The following is a 26,719-nucleotide window of genomic DNA, read 5'->3' on the forward strand; positions in this document are numbered from 1 at the left end:
GTTTAAAACTATGGGACAGTGTTACACCTCTGCCATGGCTTTATAAAGTTGTAACTAGGATAGTGCTAGTTGTGGGAGTACAGGCCAAGGACAGTTAACCCTGGAACAACGTGGGGGTTAGAGGCACTGACTTCTGTGTGGTTGAAAATCCACATATAACTTTAGAGTTGACTCTCTGTATCTGCAGTTCTTCAACCACTATTAGTTCCCATTACTGATATTTTGGCCAAGTTCTCTGCAAAATTCTAATGATAAAATTTGCCCTGCTTTTGCCATAGGAGTGTTTGTGAATAACATAAAGTGCTTTGTAAAGTGAGCATAATACAATGAGGTCATGATTGAGAATGCCTTAGTGTGTTTTGTAGGCTTCACCTGTGGTTCCCATTAATTCACTGCATCATCCCCACCTTGGAATACCCTTAGGAACCTGAGCTCAGGTTAATAAGCAGCTCTAAAATGAAATTGTGGTGTATCTCTTCAGAGTAGGATGAAGTTTCTAGAAAAATATTCCTGTAATCCTGTTATAGCTTTTGGTGACCTTTCTAAAACATGGCAAGTGCTTTTTTTTTTTTTTTTAAACTAGAGCCTGATGTCCACTGGGACCTGGATATCAAATGGAGATGGGCGCTGCTGCCGTCATGGACTGTTCATTTGTACTGCACTTTAACATTTTCTCAGACAGCATCCAGTTCTCACAACCACCACAAGTTCACATTCTTATTTTATGGGTGAGCCAAATGTTAGCGTGGTTGATAGACTCAGATGCAGGCCTCTGACTACACCCTCTCATTGCATTATGCCCGAAGATTGAATTTCTTGGGTAGGACCTCAACCAATTTGTTACCAGTTGCGGCTCCTTCCAAGGCTTGTGAATTGTGTAAGAGTGGATCAGGCTGGTCTAGGACTGGTTTGTACACCCGTAAAGAAGGCACTTAAATGTTTAGAAAATGAATATCAGGTAAGCCGCTCCTTCCCAGAGCCCTGCCGCGTCTATCCCCCATCCTGACCACTGGTCCACCCCATATTCCCCTAACTCCTAGGGCTGCAGCGCAGACGGGAGGCCAGGTGGGCATCGCTAGGCCAAAATTGGGCTTCGAAGGTCTCCTCTCCACCTCCACCCCCAGTACCCTCCCATCCCCCCCGCGCCGGAGGACGCGGCCTAGTCTCCGAAAGGAGGCTGGTGTGCGGGGTCCAGAAGCGCGCAGACCCCACCGCAGCTCCGGCCAACGGACCCGAAAGACTACAGCCCCCAGCATGCCCCGCGGCCGCCCGCTCGGCCCGGCGCGCGTGCGCGGTGGCGCCGCCGAGCGCCGACAGGGGCCGAGCCTGGAGCCCGACAAGCGTTGGCACAGTGGTGGCGGAGGCTTGCGGCTGCGGGGCAGCTGGACGTACCCCGCGGGGCAGGTGAGTGCGGAGCGAGAGGTTGGCCGAGACTCGCTGGGTCTCCGGGGCCCGGCGTCCACCCGTGCCCCTCCGGTGGGGACGCGAGGGGCTGTGGACCGACCGACTGACCCACGGACTGACGGGCCGAGGGGCAAGGCGGCGCCGTCGCCGGCCGGCCCGGCCCTCGCTCATGCGGCGCGCGGGGCTGGGGTCCCGGCTAGGCCCGGGCTCTCGAGGTCGGGCGCGAGGCCTGAGAGGCGCGGGCGGTGCTCGGGGCGGGGGGCGGCCTCCCGGGGCGGGACCCCCAGCCGGCCCAGCGGGAAAGGGGGGCTCCCGGCGCCTGAGCTGTAGTGCCCTGGGGGTTCGAGCCCGAATACGGCCCCCTCCTGCGGCTGGGAGCAATTTACAGAAGCCGCACCTCAGGCCGGCGACGTTTTTTGTTTTTGGGGTTTTTTGATAAAACGGCTGCCTCGAAAACGTTTACAGCAGCAAAGTCCTCTTCAGGTGTGACTTGTAACTTTACGTTAAAGATTCAAGTCTGGGGTCAGAACACAGGCTCAGATTCTGGCCAGACTCTGAACACACTGTAATAGGGTTTTTAACGCTGGAGAAATTGAGGCATGTACTAGCCAGCACTCAGCCAGCGTGGTTAGGATTGGAATTTTGAAAATTATTCTCATACATGGTTTAATGATCGATCCAAGATGCTTTTTATATGGGGCGGCGGGGAGAGGTGATTTAAAGTCTCTTTTTGGTGACGAATGACTGTATCATATTTTCCAGTCTTGTGCTGCATATGCGATTTGTGGTGGGTTGGTGGCCCTTTTTTGCTTGCTCTTTGGTGGGATATTTAGAGGTGTCTGGAATATTCTTTACTCTTCTTTCTTTTTCTTTCTTGGTAAATTCAAGTTCCTAATCAGACTGTGTTTCACAAAAAGTGAATTTTCAACTTCGACTTGTTTATTTGTAGCTTTTGTGATTGTTTATGATTAAGTTTGTAGGTACACATATATTTCCTCCTCCTTTTCCTCCTCATCTCTTTTCCGTATCTTCCAGTTTTCTCTCAACTCTAAACGATGGGGTTATATCTTCTTTGTTTTACATATTTATTTCTGTTCTCTATGATTAACTAGTAATTGATTCTAAATAATAGTCAACACCTTTCCTGCCTTTTAATAATCCCAGGTGCCTGTAGCCTTTTCATCACTAATTGTTAATTAGCCTGGGCTTTAGCCTTCTTCTATCCCTTTTTAAGCATGGGGCGGGGGTGTGATCTGGGAGAGACGGCTGGGGTGAGGTGTTTCTCTTGACCAGATATAGGTAACAGGTGAACACGACCCATGGCATCAACTTTAGAAGGCTGTGAACAAAAATTGTTTAAATATTAATCTTGTGAATTTGGGAACTTGTCAGGTTGACAGAAGAGTCGGTGAGGTACCTCACAGAAATGAACCTGACGTCAGGGTAAAATATTGAGAAAGGACCTCAGGAATCACCTCTTTTATCATACCGCCATCTTTCACTGCCCAGAGTGGATGCTGGGGACACCTTGTTGGCTTAGAAACTTAAACAGGGTTCTGTGTGTTTGTGTTTTTGGTTTCTGTCTTCCTAGTTCTCAATGAATGTTTTGGCAGGAGCTCAAAATCTGGTACATTTGATAATTTAACATCAGTTTCATCTGCTTATTCTCCAGATTGTCTCTCTTCCTCAGCTGGTGACATCAGTAATTTTCCACAGCAGCCATTCATGAGCTCATGCAGAGTGTCACAAGGAAGTGGAATAGCACAGAGGGTGGCACATACAGGAGAAATAAGGATCTTGTTTCTTTGCCGTCACATATTACACAAGGAGTGAGACAGGAAATCTGGACTGAAGCACAAACTATGCGGGAGGGGTTAGCACACCAGAGTCCAGGCTTCCACATACGGTAATAATCATTGGTACCACTTACTGAATCTCTTCTCTTTGCCAAGAGCTGTAATCGTCACCGTGAAGTGCAGGTTTATCATTGTCATTTTATATGTGTGTAAGTTGAAGTACAGAGGTTAAGTGATTTGTCCACAGACATAGTGACAGGGCCAGAATGCAAATTCGGGTCTCTGATTCTGACATCCGCGCTCTTTCTACTGCACTGTACTACAATACCAACATATATGTTCAAGTCTTTCTCATTCTTAAAGAAACAAACAAAAAAACTCACCTTTCCTGTGGCCACATTTCTTCTTCAAACTACTGTCACTTCCCATCTGTTTCCTTTCTGGATTTGTCCTTAAAAAGCAAACTCTATGCCCTTCTCTTCTATTTACTCCTTATTTCATTGCAGTCTGGCCCCCGCCCCTCGACTCTATTGAAGTTGCTCTCATGAACTCCACTCAGCCATTGATTGAATACCTACCTTAGGTACCATCTTCTAGACTTACAAAGAGGCTGAAATATGGTTCTTGCCCTGAGGAAGTTTAGGAGCTAATGAGGGAGAAAAAGAATTTGATCCATGTCACTGTATGTTAATTCCTGACTGAGCAATCTTTGCTCTTGGGAGTGGGAGAGGAACACTTCACTGAGAAGGTGATAGTGGACGGCCAACAGAGAGAAACCCTAAGTTGTTCCAGACAGTGTGTCAGGACTGCATGCTTAGGTGTGGACTTTTAGAAGTTGTTAGAAGTTGTATCTCGCCAGTGAGAGATGATACAGTTGAAATATACAGTGTAGGCTTTAGAGTCTGCCAGACCTGGGACCTGAGCCTTAATTTCTTCTTCATAATACCCGCCTACAGTGTCAGCTCTGTGAAAGTAGGGCCTTTGTCTTTTTCACCACCCCACTCCTCTCTCCTAGAACACTGGTCAGTAGATGTTTGTGGAGTCAGTACCTCATAGGGTGTTGTTCAGCTCGCGGGAGGTGCCAGACTCCCAGCAGCACCATGTGACTGAAGTAATGAGGCTGACGTTCTGTGTGGTTTATGAACTGATTTTGAAGACACCACTGTTTGAAAAAGTATACATATCATCACCTCTCCTTTTTGAACATTTAGGCTTGTTAATTTATGCTCACAATTCATAAATGAGGAGAGAGACATTCACCTCTTTTCTGTAGGCACAGTTAACTGCTAACTGTGTTTTCACTTCCAATATTATGCCTCTTTTTCAGTTATAAACACATCTCTGCTTTTTCTAAGTGTTTGTGATGTAGGTTTTGTATGTATTTTTTTTCTCTGCTAATGTTCTGGATCGTTTGGCAAAGTTACTTTCTTTGGAATCATTAAATACCTTTATCAGTAAGAGTAACGTGAGAAATGAGATTGAAAGCACCAGTTCAGTTATCAGAAAGAAGGCTTATTCTCGGGAAGGGCCTGATTTCCAATTAGGGCTAATAGATTTTTCTTTTTCCTCAACAAAACCATACAACTATTCCTGGCCTTCCTAGATACCTAGTTAGCCTTCTAGCTAACATTCTAAAGACGTGAAACAACAGATCATTTCCCTCTTCTTGTGTTTGAGTTTCATTTGTAAATATCATTAATTTGTGTGACTTGAGGTTATAGGCTTAAAGTCCAAGTACCACTTTTTTTGTTTTGTTTTTGCTTTTGAAGTCAGTGGGATATAGTAATTAGCACCTACAATAAAGTTCAAATTCTGGCTCTACCGCTTTAAACTTTGAAAACTTAACACAGTGATATAGCTTCCCAGTGCCTCATTTTGCTTATCTGTAAATTGGGATAATTACTAGTACTGTCACCACTCAATAATAGCTCTTATTTATTACTGTAGACTTGGCACAGTTCTAAGAATTTTACTTCTATTAACTCAGTCCTCACAACCACCCTGTATAGTAGTAGTGTGCCCACTTAGGGTGAGGAACAGTGACAAGATGGTCACCTGAGAGTTGTAATAAAGGTGTTTAATAATGTGATGGGTAGTTGTACTAAATGACCTGTAAAGTTCTCCTCAATTATGATTCTCTGATTGAAATCTAAGTCTCCAGACTCTGAGCCCTAGAGATTGTTCTAGAACAGACTGTTCCTGCCTTTCCCTGCATGGCCAGCCTGGTTTCCTGTTGTCTCTGCCCCACACCCCTGCTTCACCCAGCCCCTACATTCTTTTTTTTTTTTTTAACAGTTTTTTTAAAAAATTATTTATTTATTTTTGGTCATGCTGGGTCTTCGTTGCTGCACACGGGCTTTCTCTAGTTGCAGAGAGTGGGGGCTACTCTTCATTGCAGTGCGCGGGCTTCTCATTGCGGTGGCTTCTCTTGTTGCGGAGCACGGGCTCTAGGCTCACGGGCTTCAGTAATTGTGGCTCGCGGGCTCTAGAGCGCAGGCTCAGTAGTTGTGGTGCACGGGCTTATTTGCTCCGCGGCATGTGGGATCTTCCCGGACCAGGGATTGAACCCGTGTCCCCTGCACTGGCAGGTGGATTCTTAACCACTTCCCTGGACCACCAGGGAAGTACTGCCCCTTACATTCTTCACATCACCTTCTCATTGAACCTTCCCTGAACACCTAATTTAAAATAGCAACTTCCTGGGACTTCCCTGGCGATCCAGTGGTTAAGACTCTGCACTTCCAATGCAGGGAGCGTGGGTTCGATCCCTGGTCGGGGAACTAAGATCCCTCATGCAGCACAGCCAAAAAAAAAAAAAAAAAGTTATTGTCTAACCTTAAGGTTTACAACAGCAGGAGGACAACCTCCTCTGACATCTTTCCTGGAATTTTTGGTGATAATGATGCTGGTCTGAGTGTAATGCAGTTTGCCTGTTACCATGTTGTTCCCAAGTTTTTGATTCAGTTTGAGGTTGGGATAGTGGAAATAGGAGACTTAGCTTCTGGTCTGGCTGTGTCACCTACTCTCTTTACGGCTTTAAATGAGTCTTTTGACCTCTTTAGCCTCAGTTTCTTTCTTTTGAAAAAAGTAAGAGGGAGATGAACTCAAAAGATCCTTCTAATTCCATCATTCATGACTGTTCTAAGAGCCTTTGCCCTGCACCCAGCACTGAGGAAGCTAATGATCTCTAAACACAGGTGCAGATCTGTTAGAGAAATTCATTTGCTCTTGTACTATGGGGATTCTCTCCTAATTTATATTTAATTTGGAATTTTCACAAAAATTTATGTTTCTTAATACAGTTGCTTGTATCATGTTTTAACTCTGCCTGGCTCCCACTGGGCTCCATTCCCAAGTCAAGGTACATTGTTCTTACACACTCACAAGTGGCTTCTGTGTCTTCCCAGAGCACTGTGCTGGAGAATTGACAACTCAGTTGTACTAGTCAGTGTGGTAGAGAGGGACCACTGAGGAGTCACTTCTGACTCACTGACTGATATGGGCAAGCTGCTTAACCTCTCTGAGCCCTGGTTTTCTCAAGTGTAAAACGGGGAGTGCTTAGCAAGTATGGTAAATGCTCAGTAAACACTTTTCCTTCTTTCATTGTATCTCCCTTCTAATACCTCCATCTGACCACTGCCACAAAGTACATAGGATTGGATTACCATACTCTAGGGTTATTAGGTAGGTTTTCATATCTGCAAATGAAAAATTCCCAGTAATTATATAGATGGTATGGCCAAATGAGTGACTTAAAGGTAGTTTTTGACCTCTATGGTTTAATTATATGAGGAATAGAGACTTTGTTAACTATATTTATGATCCGTTCCTTTTAAGTGCCCTAAGCTCCTATGTTAATATAAAGCTTTAAATATAAATATTTCAGTGCCCTTTTTTGCCAGTCAACCCTCAAGGAGCTTTATTTTCCTCAAAAACTCTTGTCTGCATTTTTCAGAGCTACCTGAATGTCGAGTTGAGGTTAGGTACCCATTGTTTTTTTCACTTTTCCTTCTAAGGAGGGTGTTGCTCCCCAGCCCTGGTGGTGGGAATGACAGAAGGTCCACGCAGTACCTGCTTCTGCTTTCCTTACCACAGTCCAGGTGCTTCCAAGCTGTAAATCTTAGGGGAGTGATCCTGGGAGGTACTCAGGGAAGTGATCAGATTACCTTGGGTGATTATTTTACAGGATGGGCCTGTAGAGTGGATGGGCCTGGTGCAGAAGCCTGCACAGGAGAGCCTCGTTTACCTGGTGCTGCCGTGCAGGAGAGGGAGAGCCGTATCTGGGCTTGTGGAGTTCTGGCGGGGAGAGTCCTGTTTCCCTCGTCTGTGTTTCCAGTCCGTGCTCTGCCTTGCACAGTCATGCCTAAATCTTGCCTAAAGGAACACTATCTCTGGTCACAAAGAAAATATTGACTCAGGGACGGGAAAACAGGCCCAGCTGCAAGCCTGTGGGAGCGGGAATGGAGGGAGTGGAGCGCACAGTGGAGTTGATTCCTGGGTCGTTTTGCTCTTTAGCTGATGCCTGTTTGGAAGGAGGCAATTTGAGAAATTTGGATGCCTTTTTCACTGGGGAGATTGAGAATAAAGTGAATAATAAACATGTTTTCAACAAGAATGATTGGGGTGACTGGAGGGGGGAGCCAGTTCTAGAAGATTAGTGCCACTAGCTGCTTTATCGTGGTGTTTGGTGGGGCTCAAGCTTTGAGACTTTCTTTCCATACTGTGGTAGTTGCTTCATTTAGCAGCATGCTCTAAGAGAAAGGGCTGGGTCCTAAGGTCTGAAAGAAGGGTGCTTCGGCTGGAGCATCGAGCGAGTGTCAAAGGCTGAGAGGTGAGGCTGGAATGGTCAGCAGGGACTGCTAGCTCATGCAGTCTTAGAAGTCAAGTTAACAAATTTGGACTTTTTTCCAAAAGTCAGAGGGAAGAAAAGTGGCTTTAAAGAGGAGAAGGAAATAATCAGTTGCATTTAAAAAGGATTTCTGTGCTGGGTAGAGAGTAGAATCTGCAGAATCAGAGATTCTGGGGGGTGGGCCCCAGCTGTCTGGGTTTTAAGAGCTGTCTGTTTTTGTTTTTTTTAATTTATTTATTTATTTTTGGCTGCATTGGGTCTTCGTTGCTGTGCGCGGGCTTTCTCTAGTTGTGAGAGGGGGCTACTCTTCGTTGCGGTGCGTGGGCTTCTCATTGCAGTGGCTTCTCTTGCTGCAGAGCATGGGCTCTAGGCACGCAGGCTTCAGTAGTTGTGGCACGCGGGCTCTAGAGCACAGACTCAGTAGTTGTGGCACACGGGCTTAGTTGCTCCGCGGCATGTGGGATCTTCCCAGACCAGGGCCCGAACCCATGTCCCCTGCATTGGCAGGCGGATTCTTAACCACTGCGCCACCAGGGAAGCCCTGTCTGGGTTTTAAGAAGCCCTCCAGGTGATTCTGATACACTCTGTAGTTTGAGGACCACTGATGGAGTTCATTTAAGAGAGAGGGAACAATATTGTAAAGTCAGGAAACTAGACTCCATGGTATTGCTGAAGTGTAGCTTGTATTTTTTAAAAGTAATTATTTTATATGCCTAAATAAATAAGATAAGCTAATAAAACGTACATTACATAATCAGTCTAAATCACTTACCTTGGAATGTCAATAAAATGGACATAAGCCCTATATCCCACATTATGTGAGAAGGCCAACACCCTCCCCCAGGTTTTTCAAATTTAACTTATTTAATTCTCATAACAACCTGTAAGGTAGGAATTATTATCCCTATTTTCAGACCTTTCTTTGATTTTCCCCTCAAACCACAGTCAAGGCTATTATGAGTCCAGCAGGCTTTCTTGAAGGTATGGATGCCAAAGGGGTATTACCTTGCAACAGCACACTAACTTAAATTGGGGTTTGGATTGTTCTTTGCTTAAGAGGCATTTGGTCCACCCCTAAGGCCTCCCCACTCCCAGGCACGCAGCATGTCACTGTCTCATGGGTCGCTCTGTCCTGAAGGATGCAGCTCCTTACCTATCTCTGGACTGCTGTTCCCTTCCCCTCTGTAGTCGAGGCCACCCCTACCTCCAAATTTCCATTAATTTCCTTTGCTAGACAATCAATAGATCTCTCCTTTTCTAATCTATGGCTTCAAGGTTTACCTTCTACCTTTAAGGAGCTTATCAAAATATTTTCCCAAAGATAAACCTCCTCTCTGGGAAGCATTCTGGAGCCAACTTTTTAAAAAAAAAATAAATTTATTTATTTATTTTTGGCTGCGTTGGGTCTTCGTTGCTGCACGCGGGCTTTCTCGAGTTGCAGCGAGCGGAGGCTACTCTTCGTTGTGGTGTGCGGGCTTCTCATTATGGTGGCTTCTTTTGTTGCAGAGCATGGGCTCTAGGCACGCGGGCTTCAGTAGTTGTGGCACGTGGGCTTCATGTGGGCTCTTCCCGGACACAGGCAGATTCCTTTCCTTCCTTCCTCCCTCCCTTCCTTCCTTCCTTCTTTCTTTCTTCATTGGGTCTTCGGTGCTGTGCATGGGCTTTCTCTAGTTGCAGCGAGTGGGGGCTACTCTTTGTTGCGGTGCGTGGGCTTCTCACAATGGTGCCTTCTCTTGTAGCAGAGCACGGGCTCTAGGTGCTCGGGCTCAGTAGTTGTGCGTCTCTGGCTCTAGAGCACAGGCTCAGTAGTTGTGGCACATGGGCTTAGCTGATCTGCGGCACGTGGGATCTTCCCGGACCAGGGATTGAACCCGTGTCTCCTGCATTGGCAAGTGGATTCTCAAGCACTTCGCCACCAGGGAAGTCCTTGCAGGCGGATTCTTAACCACTGTGCCATCAGGGAAGTCCCAAGAGCCAACTATTAAAATAGTAATTTTCCACTGTCCTATTATTATAATATTATAAAGTTTTAGGTTCATTTTAGGGGTCACTAGGCTAATTACCTTGCTTCAAGTGACATCGTATTAAACTCTAATAGCAGTAATTTGTTACTAATCTATTCTTTGATTTCTGTTTACAAAGCTGACACTATAAAGTAGAAAAGGCACATTTTTTAAAAATCCAAATCCTCTCCCAAACTAGACAAATGTACTTCATTTTAAAAAATCTTCAAAGGGCAAGTTCCTCACAGCACTGTTTTTATTGCAAAAATTGCTGTTAGGTGCTTAAATGTTGTATCTACAGATGACTACATTAGTAAATTATAGAACATTTGGTTATAAATACTGCCTGATTACTGGGGAAATGCTGATAATTTGATGTGCAGTAGAGAAAAATATTTTAAAATCTGAAATATAAGAACTGTGTATGTGTGTAGAGAAAAACCAAAAGAGAGCATAGGAAAGAAGAAAGTGTGATTTATTGAGATGGCAAACTTGTGGCAGAATTTTTAAAAATTTTGATTTCTGTTAATGTCATTGTGTTAGTATAATTACAGAACTCAGAGGAGAGTCCCGCACTTCCTTCCCATGATAAACCCAGTGACTGTATATGCTGCAGAGATTTTCTTCTGACCTATAGCTTACATATATCCTGCTACCACTTAAGTCTGTCATCTGTGTTCTCAGAAAAGAATGGACCTGTGCAAAGTGCCCAGAAGTGCTCGGAAGAAGCCCCCCTGAGCCTCGGGCTCTGACAGCCAGTGGCCTACCTGACCCCAGCTCGGGTGTGGCTGGGGACCAAGTAAGCGCCCGAGCTGTGGAGAAAACTCGGGACAGGGAGGCATATCTGTATAAATAGATTCGGAAAAAGCACTTTTTCCCCCTTAGAGTCTGTCTTGCAAATTGATGTACTTTTCTGGTCTCCTGGTTTATAAGCATCTTTTTCCTTTAAACCCTTTTAGTGACTTTTGCTTTGGGCAGAGTATTTCACTTCAGTGTATTGGAAAGAAACTGCAACTCCATGTGAAGTCAAACACCTGGGGATCTTGTTTAGCCTTAAACAAAACAAAACAAAAAATTGGCGTGGAAACCTGGTTTCAGCAGCTTAGGGAGTTCCTGACTTCACAGTTGCTGTTAAGATGTCAGATTCATGCTGAGCAGTGTTAGTGAAGTGTTAGTTACAAATGAGAGAGAAAGGGATCCTTTTCACAGTTATATATGTAAGCTATCTCTAATAGTTTGCACCTTTTTTTTCACTTTTGCTTTCTTTGGTTTCGTATAAATCCCTGTGGAGATGGATATTTGAGGTGATAAGTAGTAGCCCTGTGAGAGGAAGAGGAAGGCAGGATACAGAGAAACTGCATAGTTGTTGTAAGTTCAGGCTTCATTTGTGGACCTCAGAAACCTCAATAAGGACACATTCTTATTCCCTCAGTGTTCTGTACTTAAACTGTAATTTTTAAAATTGAGATATAATTCATGTACCATAAAAATCACCCTTTTAAAGCATACAATTCAGAGGTTTTCAGTATATTCACTGTTGTGCAACCATCACCACTAATTCCAGAATATTTTCATCACCCCCAAAAGAAACCACATACCCACTAGTAGTAATTCCCTATTTCCCCCTCCCTCCAGCCCCTGGCAACCACTAATCTACCTTCCTTCTCTATGGATTTGCCTATTCTGAGCATTTTATGTAAATAGAATTATACATTGTGTGGTCTTTTGTGACTGGCTTCCTTCACTGAACATAATGTTTTCAAGGTTCATCCATGTTGGTACATGTGTCAGTACTTCATTCCTTTTTATGGATGAATATATTCCATTGTATGGATATACACATTTTGTTTTTCCATTCATCACTTGATGGACATTTGGATTGTTTCCACTTTTGGTTTTTTGTTTGTTTTTGTTTTGTTTCCACTTTTGGACATTATAAATAATGCTGTTGTGAACATTCATGTACAATTTTTGATGTGGTATAATTATTTTTAAGCACAATACCTCTGTACTTTTTCAAAAAAGAAAACATTTAAAATCAAAACTAATGAGCCCCATACTCCTACCACTTAAATCAGCCATATTCCTTTTTATATTACCTTCAACATGTATATATTATATATTTTTTAAATGGCTGAAATCACATACTATCTTCATGCTGATGACTACTTTTCTTCTTTTCCCTCTTCAACTCACTCCAACTGGACTTCCACCCTCACCATTAAAAATTAAACCTCTCTCATAAATCGTAGCAATGTTTTCTTTTTTTCTTGAGGTACGCGGGCCTCTCACTGTTGTGGCCTCTCCCGTTGCGGAGCACAGGCTCCGGACACGCAGGCTCAGCGGCCATGGCTCACGGGCCCAGCCGCTCCGCGGCATGTGGGATCTTCCCGGACCGGGGCACGAACCCATGTCCCCTGCATCGGCAGGCGGACTCTCAACCACTGCGCCACCCGGGAAGCCCCATAGCAATGTTTTCTTAGGTCAGTCTCCCAAGGCAATAGAAATTAAAAAATGGGACCTAATCAACTTAAAAGCTTTCGCACAGCAAAGGAAGCCATAAACAAAACGAAAAGACAAACTACGGAATGGGAGGAAATATTTGCAAATGATGTGACCAACAAGGGCTTAATTTCAGAAATGCACAAACAGCTCACACAACTCAATAACAAAAAAAACCCAATCAAAAATGGACAGAAGACCTAAATAGACATTTCTCCAAAGAAGACATATAGATGGCCAATAGGCACGTGAAAAGATGCTCAACATCACTAATTATCAGAGAAGTGCAAATCAAAACTACAATGAGGGGATTTCCCTGGTGGTGCAGTGGTTAAGAATCCACCTGCCAATGCAGGGGACACGGGTTCAAGCCCTGGTCCGGGAAGATCCCACATGCCGCGGAGCAACTAAGCCCATGTGCCACAACTACTGAAGCCGTATGCCTAGAGCCCGTGCTCTGCAACAAGAGAAGCCACCACAATGAGAAGCCTGCACACCACAATGAAGAGTAGCCCCCACTCACCACAACTAGAGAAAGCCTGCATGCAGCAACGAAGACCCAACACAGCCAAAAAAAAAAAAAACTACAATGAGGTATCACCTCACACCGGTCAGAATGGCCATCATTAAAAAGGCTACAAATAATAAATGCTGGAGAAGGTGTGGAGAAAATGGAGCCCTCCTACACTGTTGGTGGGAATGTAAATTGGTGCAGCCACTCTGGAAAACAGTATGGAGATTCCTTAAAAAACTAAAAATAGAGTTACCATATGATCTAGCATCCCACTCCTGGGCATGCATCTGGGGAAAACTCTAATTCGAAAAGATACATGCACCCCAGTGTTCACAACAGCACTATTTACAATTGCCAAGACATGGAAGCAACTAAATGCTCATTGAAAAATGAATGGATAAAGAAGATGTGGTACATATATACAATGGAATACCACTCGGCCTTGAAAAAGAATGAAATAATGCCATTTGCAGCAACATGAATGGACCTAGAGATTATCATACTAAGTGAAGTAAGTAAAACAGAGAAAGACAAATATATGGTATCATTTATATGTGGAATCTAAAATATGATACCAATGAACTTATTTATAAAACAAACAGACTCACAGATACAGAAAACAAATTTATGGTTACCAAAGGGGAAGTGGGGGAGCGGGATAAATTAGGAGTTTGGGATCAGCAGATACAAACTACTATATATAAAATAGATAAACAACAAGGTCCTTCTGTATAGCACAGGGAACTATATTCCGTATCTTGTAATAACGTATAATGGAAACAAAAATGAAAAAGAAGATGTATATATATATATATATATATGTATAACTGAATCAGTTTACTGTACACCAGAAACTAACACAACATTGTAAATCAACTATACTTCTATTTTAATTAATTAATTAATTAAAATCAAAAGTTCAAGAAAAATAACACAATTAAAGCTCTTGACAGTGTCACCACCAAGCTCAGCTTTGCCAAACCAATGCCCAATTCTCTGTCCTCCATACCCCTTGACCTCTAAGTAGCACCTGACACTGATGATCACCTCCTTCTCGTAGAAACACTTTCTTTGGGTTTCCACAGCGCCACACACTGCTAGTGTTCCTTCTACTTCACTAGTCACTCCTCGAACTTTATTTTTTGTATATTTTTCTGCCTAACCTCTAAATGTTGGAATGTTCCAGGATCTGGTCCTCAGCCCCCTATTCTGCATTCTCTCCTTAGCCACGACATCTAGTCCTGATGATTCTCAAATTCACGTCTCCAGCCAAAAAAAAAAAAAAAAAAAACCTACAATGAGGTATCACCTCACACCGGTCAGAACTCTGTGAGAACTCTGTACTCATATATACAATTGCCCAGCTGACCTCTCCACTTAGAGGTCTAACAGACATCCCCACTGAACATGGCCAAAGCAGATTGCTTGCTAACCATGAAACCTGCTCTCCCCCAGTCTCCCTTCATCTTGGTTAATGGGATCTGCACAGTTGCTCAGGTCAAAAGCCTAGGAGACATCATTGATTCTTTCCATTATCTACCTGTGTATCTCCAAATTATATCCAGAATCTAGTTACTTCTCATCATCTCAACTGTTTTGGTCCAAGATACCATCTGTCACCTGGACAACTGTAATAGTTTCCACTCTAAACCCCTCTGTAGTTCGTTCTTCACAAAGTAGCCAATGTGATTTCTTTAAAAACCTAAGTCAGACCATGTCATGCCCATGCTCAAAGCTCTTCAATGGCTTCCCATTAAAATAAAGTCCAGAGTCTTTGCTATGAGCAGTAGGCCCTACATAATCCAGTTCGTCCTGCCTTTCCAGTGATATCTGCTACTTTCCCCCTCATTGCTCCATCTCAGACACACTTGTCTTTTATTTCTCCAGTGTAATAAATCTTTTGTTCCTTAAGGTCCTTGCACAAGCCGTTTCCTCTGTTTGAGCTTCTAAGTCTTTGCAGAGCTGACTCCTTATCATTCTGGTGTCAGCTGAAATGTCATCTCCTCAGAGAGACCTTCCCTGACCACCTGTCAAAAATAGTCCTGCCCCTACCTGCCTCTGAAATTATTCTTTCATTTACTTATTTATTGTCTGTTTTCTGTCACTAATATTAATAGCTGGCTTTATTAAGCACATACTATGTGCTGTGTATTGTGATAAATATTTACATTTTCTCATTTGTCATCATTTTACAGATGAGGAAACTGCACGTTCATAAAAGCGAGAACTTTGTCTTGTTCTACTGCTATATCCCTTGCATGTGGAACAGTCTGGGGCATAGTAGTTGCTCAAAAAATATTTGTTGGTTGGATAGATGAACAAAAGACTCCTAGATATATATCTCTAGTTTTTACATCTCCTTGAAGATGTAAACTTGTGTATCCAGTCACCTGCTTAACAGCTCCGCTTGGATTTCTAAGAAACATTTAAATTATCCCACAACTCTTCATTCCCTCTTCCCCCAAACCTGCTTCTTTCCCACTCACCACCATATTAGTAAATGTCATCATCGTAAACCCAGGAGTTCAGACCAGAAACCTAGGCCTCACTTTGGGATGCTCCCTTTCTTCACTCCCCACATCCAACCCAGAAGCAAGGCCTATTGATTCTGCCTCTGGTTATATCTTGAATCCACTTACTTCTCCCCACATCCACTGTCACCACTTTAGTCTCACTCCCCGTCATCTTTCCTGGAGCTTGTACTTCCAAACCGGTCTCACTGCATCCACTCTTGTCTCTCCACAAGCCATTTGCCAAACAGCAGCCAAAGTGATTTTTTTTAAAACGTGTTAGTTCACGCCACTGCCATGTTTAGGATCCTTTTGTAGCTTCCCATTGTCCTTAAAATCTAAATCCTTCACTGTGACCTACAGTCCCTTGACAATCTGGGCGCCTCTACCTCTCCAGTTTCCTCTTACCATTGTCCCCCTTGTCCATTGTGTTTCAGTTACTGGGCTTTCTCTTCTTCCAAGGCCTTTCCCCACCTGAGAGCCTGTGGACTTGCCTTTCTTTCTGCCCATGACTCTACCCCCATCTTTGCAAGGCTGGCTTCTTGTCCTTGCGGTTTCAAGTCAAGTAGTGCGTCAGTGATTCTTTCCCTGGATTCTTTTTGCTTTGGTTTGGTTTTTGGTATTTGTTGGGGGGGGGTGCAGTAGAAAAAAATAGCTTTATTGCTTTGCCAGGCAAACCTTCCCTGGATTCTATATCACATCACCCTTTTGTTTTATTCAGATCACTTGCCATACTCTGAAATTCTTATTTATTTATCCATCTATTTGTTTTCTGTTTGATTTTCCCCCTCTAGGTTGTAAATCATTGCACATGATATGTTTTGGGGAAATATTTGGGGAGTAAATGACAGATATACACATTTCTGAGTGCACATGCTACATACATTTTCCCTTGATATTATATCATAAATAGTATCCATATTTCTTTAGTCCCTATAATTGGTATTCTTTATTTTTAATAAATTTATTTATTTTACTTATTTATTTTTGGCTGCATTGGGTCTTTTTTGCTGCGCGCAGGCTTTCTCTAGTTGTGGCGTGCGCGCTTCTCATTGCAGTGGCTTCTCTTGTGGAGCACAGGCTCTAGGTGCGTGGGCTTCAGCAATTGTGGCTCACGGGCTCTAGAGCGCAGGCTCAGTAGTTGTGGTGCACAGGCTTAGTTGCTCCGTGGCATGTGGGATCTTCCCGGACCAGGGCTTGAACCCGTGTCCCCTGCATTGGCAGGCGGATTCTTAACCACTGCACCACCAGGGAAGCCCGTACCACAGTTCTTTATCCATTTACCAGTTAAAGGACATTTGAGTTGTTTTCAGATTTCAGATTTTGGCAGTCACAGATAAAGTTGCCACAAACGTTTACATACAGGTTTTTGTGTAAACAAAAGTTTCATTTTCCTTAGATAAACATACCTAAGAGTGGGTTTGTTGGGTTGTACGGTAAGTACATGTCTAACTTTATAAGAAACTGCCAAACCGTCTTCCAAAATTGTGGTACCATTTTTCATTTCTACCAGCAGTGTATGAGAGTTCTAGTTGCTCTGAATCCTCGTCAGCACTTAATATTGTCAGGTGGTTTGTTTTTTAATTTAAGCCATTTGATATGTGTATGGTAATATCTCATTGTGGTTTTAATTTGCATTCCTTAATGACTAATGACGTTAAGTATCTTTCTGTATGCTTGTCATCTGTATATCTTCTTTGTTAATGTTTCTGTTCAAATCTTTTGCCCATTTTATTTTTTTTAAATATTTATTAATTTTTGGATGTGTTGGGTCTTAGTTGTGGCATGCGGGCTCTTCGTTGTGGCACACAGGCTTCTCTCAAGTTGCGGTGCATGGGCTTCTCTCTGTGGCGTGCAGGCTCCAGAGCACATGGGCTCTGTAGTTGTGGCCTCTGTGGTATGTGGGATCTTTGTTCCCCTACCAGGGATCGAACCCGTGTCCTGTGCATAGGAAGGTGGATTCTTAACCACTGGACCACCAGGGAAGTCCCGCCCATTTTATTTTTTTAATTGGATTGTTTGTTTCCAGCTCACTGGGTTTAGAGAATTCCTTATATTCTGGATACATGTTCTTTATTAAATGTGTGATTTGAACATATTTTCTACCACCAATGGCTTCTGATAAAGTCGAATTTAATCAAGTTTTTTCTTTTATAGATCCTACTTTTAGTACAATATCTAAGAAATCTTTGCCTAACCAAGGTCACAAACATTTTTTCCTATGTTTTCTTCTAGAAGTTTTGTAGTGATTCTTCTACCCTTTCTCCATTGAATTGCATTTATATGTTTGTTGAAAATTAATTATTTACTTTCCTAGGGCTGCCATAATAAAGTATCACAAAGTGGGTGACATAGAACAACAGTAATATTGTCTCACAGTTTTGGAGGCCAGAAATCTGATATCAAGGTGTCGGCAAGGCCATGCTCACTCTGAAACCTGTAGGGGAGGATCCTTCCTTGCTTCTTCCAGCTTCTAGTAGCCCCAGGCGTTCCTTGGCTTATTACACCATAATTCCAGTCTGTGCTTCACATGATGTTCTCCCTGTCTCTTCATATTTTCTCTCTATATATATCTGTGTCCAAATTTCCCCTTTTTATAAGGACACGAGTCATAATGGATTAGGGCTTACCTTAATGAGGTCGTCTTAAGTTGATTAAATCAGCAAAGACCCATTCTCCAAATAAGGTCACATTCTGAGGTACTGAGGGTTGGGACTTCAACATATCTTTTTTGGGGGACACAATTCATAACATTAATTGACCATACGTATGGGTCTATTTCTGGATTACCTATTCTGTTCCATTGATCTATGTCTTTCCTTTTGCCGGTGTCACCTGTACTACATGTAGCTTTATAGTAAGTATTGAAATCAGGAAGTGTGAATTCTCAACTTTCTGCTTTCAAAATTATTTTGAGTATTTTGATTTCTTTGCCTATCCATTTAAATTTTAGAATCAGCTTGTCAGTTTCTGCAAGATATCCTACTGGGATTTGTTTTGTTTTGTTTTGAGTATAGCTGCTTTACACTGCTGTGTCAGTTCCTGCTGTACAGCATAGTGAATCAGCCATACGTGTACATATATCCCCTCTTTTTTGGATTTGCTTCCCATTTAGCTCACCACAGAGCACTAAGTAGAGTTCCCTGTGCTATACAGTAGGTTCTCATTAGTTATCTATTTTATATATAGTAGTGTATATATGTCAGCCCCAATCTCCCAATTCATCCCATGCTCCCCTTTCCCCTTTGGTATCAATAAATTTGTTGTCTATGTCTGTCTCTCTATTTCTGCTTTGCAAATAAGATCATCTATACCATTTTTCTAGATACCACATATATGCGTTAATATACCATATTTGTTTTTCTCTTTCTGACTTAACTTCTCTCTGTATGACTCCTACTGGGATTTTGATTGGAATTATGTTGAATCCTTTCCTTGTTCCCAATCTTAGGGGGAAAGCATTCAGTCATTTATCATTAAGTATGATGTTAACTGTAGGATTTTTGTAGATGCCTTTTATTAGGTTAAGGAAACTTCCTCTATTTCTAGATCGCTGAGAGTTTTTATCAGGAATGGATGTTGACTTTTGCCAAATGCTTCTTTTGCATCTATTGAGATAATCATATAGTTTTTCTTCTTCAGTCTGTTGATATACTGAATTACATTGATTGATTTTTTAAATATTGAACAAGTCTTGCATTCCCAATATAAATCCCACTTGGTCATGATGGTATTGTTTTTATGTATTGTAGAATTTATTGGCAAAAGTTGTTCATAATATTCTCTTATTATACGTTTAATGCCTCCAGGATCTGTAGTAATGTATCCTCTTCCATTCCTGATAATATTGGTAATCTCTGTCCTCTCGTTTTTCCTGTTCAGTCTGATCAGATGTTTGATTTTATTGATATCTAAAGGAACAGATTTTGGTTTCATTGATTTCTCTCTTTTTTTTGTTTTCCATTTTATTGATTTCTGTTATCTTTGTTGTTTATTGCTTTTTTTTCTTCTGCATACTTTGGACTAAATTTACCAATAAATTCAACAACTTGGATAGTGGACAGATTCCTTGAAAGTACACAAACTATCAAAGCTCACTCAGGGGACTTCCCTGGTGGCGCAGTGGTTCAGAATCCGCCTGCCAATGCAGGGGACATGGATTCGAGCCCCAGTCCGGGAAGATCCCACATGCCATGGAGCTACTAAGCCCGTGCGCCACAACTACTGAGTCTGTGCTCTAGAGCCTGCGAGCCACAGCTACTGAAGCCCACGCACCTAGAGCCCGTGCTCTGCAAATAGAGAAGCCACCACAGTGAGAAGCCTGCCCACCTCAATGAAGAGTAGACCCCGCTTGCTGCAACTAGAGAAAGCCTGCGTGCAGCAACAAAGACCCAATGCAGCCAAAAATAAATAAATAAATTTATTTTAAAGAAAAAACTCACTCAAGAGGAATAAAGATAATCTGAATATCCTTATCTCTATGAAAGAAATTATAGTTGAAAATCTTTCCATAAAGGAAACTCCAGGCACAGGAGACTTCATTGGTGATTTCCTTTCAACATTTAAGGAAGAAACAATACCAGTTTCTACACAGACTCTTCCTGAAAATGGAAGAGGGGGGACTACTTCCCAAATCATTCTATAAAGCAGATATCATCCTGATACCAAACCTGAAAAAGGTGTTATTAGGAAAGAAAACTACAACCAAACATCCTTCATGAACATAGATGAAAAAATTCTTAACAGAGTTTGGGCAAATTGCATTTCACAGTTTCTGAAAAGGAAAATACATCACAATGACTCGGTAGGGTGAGCTTCAGGTGTTATTCCTTGTGTTGCTTGCAGGTGCTCTCTTCCCAACCTTGGGTAGCTTCCTCACACACACGCTCTGACCAGTATTCACATGAAGATTTGGGGGTGCTCTCTGCAGATTTCTGGAGCTCTCTGTGCAAGTCTCTGCTCCACAACTTCAGCCTGCTTTGGCCACATCTAGCTCTCAACTCGGCTCCTGTGCCCTCCTGGGTGCCCAGTCCTGGCTGCCCAGTCCTGGCTGCAGACTCTCTCCAGGCGGGAGCGGGCCATCACAAGGCTCAGCTCAATTGTTTTCTCTTTCTCAGGCTTCACTGTCCTGTGCTGCCTGTCATCCAGTGTTTGAAAACCATCGTTTCGTGTATCTTTCTGGCTTTTTAGTTGTTCAGGTTGGGAAAGTAAATCCAGTCCGTGTAACTCCATCTTGGCCAAAAGCAGAAGTCCATAACTGGAATATGAAATGATTAAATCACATTTTATTGTGTCAGTATACCCAGATTTGATTAATTCCCCTAATGTTTGACATGTAAATTGTCCTCATGTTTTTGTTGTATAGATGATGCTGAAGTAGACCTGTTCATGTACATACCTTTTCGCGTCTATTGAACTATTTCCTTAAGATAAGTTTCCAGGAGAATAGTTACTGGATCCAAAGGCATTTTAAAAATTTACATGCTTAAAGATGACAGTCTTTTAATCTGCCTCCAGTATATTTCTTGTTTTTCAAAAGTTTCTGCCTCTCAGTACCCCTGTGACAACAGTAGGGCCGCCAGTGACGTGGCTGCTTTAGCCAGCTCCCAGATGGCTGCTTTCAGGAAGGTTTCCATAGCGACCGGAGGCTGGAAAAACCTGCCTGCCCAGATTAGCAATATCATTTCTGGCTCCTGTTGGGAACTTGGGGACTAGGGGGTAGTTGGTAAGAGAAATGGCATATACGTATTATTGCAGAGACTCACTAAACTATATCCAGATCTGACCGTTTCTCACTGTCCCCATGGTAGCAAAGCCAACATCATTCCTACTGCGTCACCCCCTCCTGCCCTGCAGTCTTCTCTGTACAGCAGCCAGAGAGAGCTTTGAAATCCTAAATCAGATTCAGGTTTGCCTCTGCTCAGAACCTTCCTGTAAGGAGAATAAGTTCCAGTTCTGTACTGCACTGCAAGGCCCTCCTGAGCCGGCTGCGCCTCCCACTGTGCTTCCTCCTCCTCCCCAGCTGCTGCTCCTGCTACCTGGATCTTCCTTCCCTCAGGAGCCACAGGACTTGGTCTCCCACTTCCTTTTGTTTGGGTCTTTGCTTGGATGTCACCTTTTCCTCAAAGAGCTTTTCCTGACTACGTTAGCTACATGGCTCCTCTCTTCTGACTCTCCTATACCTTCATACGGCTTTATTTTCCTCAGAGCACCGTAGTTAGCACCATCTAACACAGCTGTTTTTATGTTCGTTGTCTGATTCTCTGCTGTGATGTAATGGCTGGGACTTTGGTTTTTCACTGTTGTGTCTCAACCCTTAGAACCATGTGTGTTCATGGCGGTGCTCAGTAACCATTGAGTGAATGAGTGAGGGGGGCAGGCCAAGGCTGGGAAGGGGAGCTGCGGACTGAGAACTGTCTTCCCAGCCCCCTCAGTCCTCCACAGCCAGAGACAGCTCCTTTCTTCCACTTACAGACAACACCTGCTTCCTCCACACTTTCTCTGCCCTTCTGGAAAAAACAGCCAAATCACTACCTCTGAGGCGTCAGTCCCAGCTGGCACGTGTTACATTGAACCGTGCGAAGTTGTCGTTTTTACAGGTTGTAATGGCTGGATATCAGCAGTATCATATGGCCTTGAGTAAACCTCAGTGTAGAGGGCCCAGATATTCACAGTAACTTTCTGGAAATTTTGAGGACTCCTGCTAATTGCCTGATGCTTCCTGAGCACTTGCTGTGTCAGTGTGCTGGGCTCTTTGCGTTCTCACTTCATCCTCATAACCACTGTGAGATGTAGGTACTGTTACTCCAGTCTATGGAGAAGAAAACTGAGCCTCAAAGAGGTGACGTGAACGTGCCCAAGGTTATAAGAAGGGGGGAGCCGCAGAGCCGGGATTTGAATCCACATCTGTCTGACTGGAGAGGTCTTCACTTCGCCGTCCGGCCTCTGCACAAAGGTGGCAGAGGATGAGCTCAGAAGCCTTGCCCTCCTGACGCTGGTGCCACAGCAGTGTGCCTGCCCAGGGCTCCAGGCCGGCGGTGGCCTGACCGAGCACGGGGTTATTTCCTGGCACTGTCAAGCTGGTGGCCAAGTGACATCATCTCCCCAGTTGGAGGTGGGGGGAGCATGGTGGTGCAGGGGGCACAGTTATCAGGGTCCATTTGGGAGACTGTACGTGCATCTCTTCTAGGCTTGTTTTCTCATGTGTGAGGACCAGAGATAGTCTGCTTCAGATTATGCTGTGAGGACTGAACGATGACATGATTTTAAGAACTTCTAGCTCAGTCCCTTTAATGTTAAAATACTTGCTCCATCCAGCACAGAATTCTGATTCAAACCAGGCCCTGCATACCTGTTATACTGAAGGAAGACATTACGTTTTCCTCACGCAGAACAGACAGACAAGTCTAGGATGGCTGGCCCATTAGGGAAGCGGGTTCTGCCATCTGTTTCTCAGCAAGGCTTGTCTGGAAGCAAGAGGGCTCCCTCCCAGCTGGGCATCAAAGCCTCCACAATGGGCATTTAGCCCAAATGTGGCCCAGTCAGGGTGTGTCTGGGGGCAGGAGTAGAGGTTGGTGACCCAGCTGAGCTGCCCTTGGGACAAGCTGTTTGGCCCCAGATTTGCAAGTGTGTCTTTAAAGAGAACTGGGATTTTTTTCACGTGCCCATTTTTCAACATTCGCTGGAGTCAAGGGTCCATAGGGTAATGTTTTCTCACGGTGCCCTCGGAGTGGCTCTTTAATTTTCCTTTTTTGTTTCTTTCTCACTCACCTGACCCTTCTCATTTACCCCGAATTCCCAACAGCAGACAGCACACAGGAGACGAGGCCAACAGCTGTCAACTCTGAGCTCCCATCACCTGAAAAATGGCGAAAGGAGGTCTAGGCCTAGGTGAATATGATTCCAAAACCTAGAAGACAACTTGTCCTAAAATATTTCACCCACATCTCCGTTGTTACCTTCCATTTATGTTACCTTCCTTTGATTTCACAGTTAGAAGTAAAAGCCTTCATGTTCAGAAAAAGGCTGAGAAAGCCACCCCTCAAACTGCATTTCTGTTGAAGCTCGGGTGGGTGATAATCGGCTCTTGCCTGTTCTAATAGGAGCAGGCTAGAAATAGGAAGTCAGAGGGAGCCCACGTGCTGACGCCTCAGTTGATGGCTTATTTAATTTTTTAAAATTGAGGTATAATTCACATGCTACAAAGTTTGCTATTTTTAAAGTGTATAATTCAGTGGTTTGAGTATTTCATACTGTTGTGTAACTATCACCACTCTCCAATTCCAGAACACTTTTCATCTCTGCAAATAGAAACCCTGTACCCATTAGCAGTCACTGTGCCTTCCCCTCTCCTCCAGACCTTGGCAGTCACTAATCTACTTTCTGTGTCTAGGGATTTGCCTCTTCTGGACATTTCATTTAAATAGAATCATACAATATTCATCCTCTTGTGACTGGCATCTTTAACTAAGCATAATATTCTTAAGGTTCACCTGTGTTATTAGCACTTCATTCCTTTTTATAGCTGAATAATATTCCATTGTATGGATATTCTGTGCATTTCATATATCCCTTCATCGGTTCTTGGACATATGCGTTGTTTCTGCTTTTTTGGTTATGATGAGTAATTCTGCTGTGAACATCCAAGTACAAGTTTCTGTGTGGACACTTGCTTTCATTTCTTGTGGGTAAATAACTAGGAGCAGAATTCCCGGGTCATGTGGTAACTCTGTGTTTCACCTTTTTTTTTTTTTTTTTTTTTTGCGGTAGGCGGGCCTCTCACTGTTGTGGCCTCTCCCGTTGCGGAGCACAGGCTCCGGACGTGCAGGCTCAGTGGCCATGGCTCACGGGCCCAGCCGCTCCGCGGCATGTGGGATCTTCCCGGACCGGGGCACGAACCTGCGTCCCCTGCATCGGCAGGTGGACTCTCAACCACTGCGCCACCAGGGAAGCCCTGTGTTTCACCTTTTGAGGAGTTGTCAGAGTACTTTCCACAGCAGCCACCACTTTACATTCCCACTAGTAGAGTAGGAGGCTTCCAATTTCACCACATCCTCACCAGCACTAACTGTTGTCTTTTTTTTTTTTTTGATTTTGAAGATAAGTTTTAACGGCAGGTGCCTACTACTGTAGGACAAACAGGAGCTATGTGCCTAAGTGTATTCATCCCATATGGCCAAACACTGCTGTTAAGACTTTTGTCTCCAGGGACTTCCCTGGTGGCGCAGTGGTTAAGACTCTGCCTACCAATGCGGGGGACACGGGTTCGAGCCCTGGTCCGGGAAGATTCCACATGCCATGGAGGAACTAAGCCTGTGCACCACAACTACTGAGCCCATGTGCCACAACTACTGAAGCCCACGTGCCTAGAACCTGTACTCTGCAACAAGAGAAGCCACTGCAATGAGAAGCCCGCGCACCACAACAAAGAGTAGCCCCTGCTCACCACAACTAGAGAAAAGCCTGCGGGCAGCAACGAAGACACAACGCAGCCAAAAATAAATAAATAAAATAAAATATTTTTTAAAAAAAGACTTTTGTCTCCAGTATGCCATCCTCTTGGGTGTGAAGTGGAATCTCATTGTGGTTTTGCTGTGCATTTCCCTGATGACTAATGATGTCGAGCATCTTTTTACCTGCTCATTGGCCATTTACGTCTCTTCTTTGGAGAAACGTCTATTTAAATCTTATGCCCATTTTTATTTATTTCTTTTTAGTATTTATTTATTTATTTTGGCTGCTCTGGATCTTAGTTGTGGCACACGGGATCTTTTAGCTGTGGCATGAGGACTTCTTAGTTGTGGCATGCGGGGTCTAGTTCCCTGACCAGGGATCGAACCCAGGCCCCGTGCATTGGGAGTGTGGGGTCTTAACCACTGGACCACCAGAGAAGTCCCCTTATGCCGATTTTTAAATTGGGCTGTTTGTCTTTTTAATTGTTGAGTCATTTTTTAAGAGGACAAAAAAAGGAGGGAGGCAGGGGTTAAACAGTGACGTGAGAGACTTAGATGGCAATTTCCTAGTTTCCCAGCTGTGAGGTGCTGGAAGGTGTGGTCGAGCAGACTGGTGGATGAAGTGGAAACGTCGGTGTCGGGTGAGTGGAGGTACTGACTCAGAAGTGTTGTACCTAAGTGATTCCTCAAAAATTCTGGCTCAGAAACCTATTCATGGAAGTTTTGGTGGTGGCTGGTTTTTGTTTTCTTTTTTAAGAAACATTTGCCTGAGTACAGAGCATCAGGAAGCCTGTCTGTGTGATCCTCTCCTTCCTTAGTAGTATGGGAACAGAGCAGACCCTCATCTTGGCTCACAGAGCTGTTGGAGAACAGTAGTTTTGTAGCTTCTTCAGAGTGTATGCTCTCGGATGAAATGTTCAGAATAGGAGGCTTTTTCTTTCAAGTGTGACTTTTCCTTCCCTGTCAAACAGTGGCCAGGATTTACCTCCCCACCACCTCTGGGCCAGCAAATCAGAGTCGGGTAGAAAGGACTCCCAGGAGAGGGGCTGCGTTAAATGACTTTCCTCTTTGCACTCCTACCAGGGCAAATGTTTCTGGACCAGATGAAGCTTGAGGAGCCTTCCAGCTGTAAGATATTAGGATAGAAAACTCCCGAGTCTGGATCTACAGAAGACTTGCCTGTCCTCTCCACACAATGTCAGGTGGGAGGCAGGGGCCTGGCTTGGACATGGGGCGACAGGCTCTCCAGGGGGAAGGGGGTCTTATCCAGGAGGACACCCCAGTGGGAGGGAAGCAGGCTTGTTTTCCACGGACCTTCGAGGGTCACGTGGACCATCCAGGTAAGAGGTCGAAGAAGGAGGAAGGCTTCTGATGGGCATCTGGGAGAGTTACTGCAACTCTCTTCTCAGTTTCCCTGAATCCCTGTCCTCTCCTTCCAGTGTGAAAATCCTCTCTCACAGGTGGAGGGAGAGGCAAGGAGATGAAGTCTGGTTATGTCTTGTAACACACTGCTGGCTTCCTTTTCCTTCCTCCAGAAAGTTGCATTTTGCTAGGTTTCTCCCCTCCCCCATCCATCCCACTCTAGATGGTCCAGTCCTTTAATGCTGGCACTCTGGGGGGTGGGACGGGGGGGAGAGGAAGGGAGAGGGGGTGTCTCAACTTGAATTTTCCCCCTGAATGCTCTGCATT

At 43.9% G+C, this 26,719-nt stretch overlaps 1 protein-coding gene across 7 annotated transcripts in view; it reads left to right on the forward strand.

Moving 5' to 3' along the window:
* The first annotated feature begins 1,293 nt into the window (after positions 1-1,293).
* SGSM3 (small G protein signaling modulator 3) overlaps positions 1,294-26,719 on the forward strand; it is a 34,533-nt gene continuing 9,107 nt past the window's right edge. For 5 of the 7 annotated variants that reach the window (XM_082636378.1, XM_082636381.1, XM_082636380.1 and 2 more), the window contains exons 1-2: positions 1,294-1,404; positions 26,114-26,232. In XM_082636378.1, the coding sequence (XP_082492504.1) occupies positions 26,226-26,232 (7 nt within the window). In that variant the 5' untranslated portion in view covers positions 1,294-1,404; positions 26,114-26,225. Of the gene's footprint in view, positions 1,405-23,111; positions 23,469-26,113; positions 26,233-26,719 lie in introns of those variants that run through there. The other 2 variants (XM_082636379.1, XM_082636384.1) reach the window with 2 other exon arrangements.

Source organism: Mesoplodon mirus (genome assembly GCF_964341445.2).
Source record: "Mesoplodon mirus genome assembly, chromosome: 11".
NCBI lineage: Eukaryota > Metazoa > Chordata > Mammalia > Artiodactyla > Ziphiidae > Mesoplodon > Mesoplodon mirus.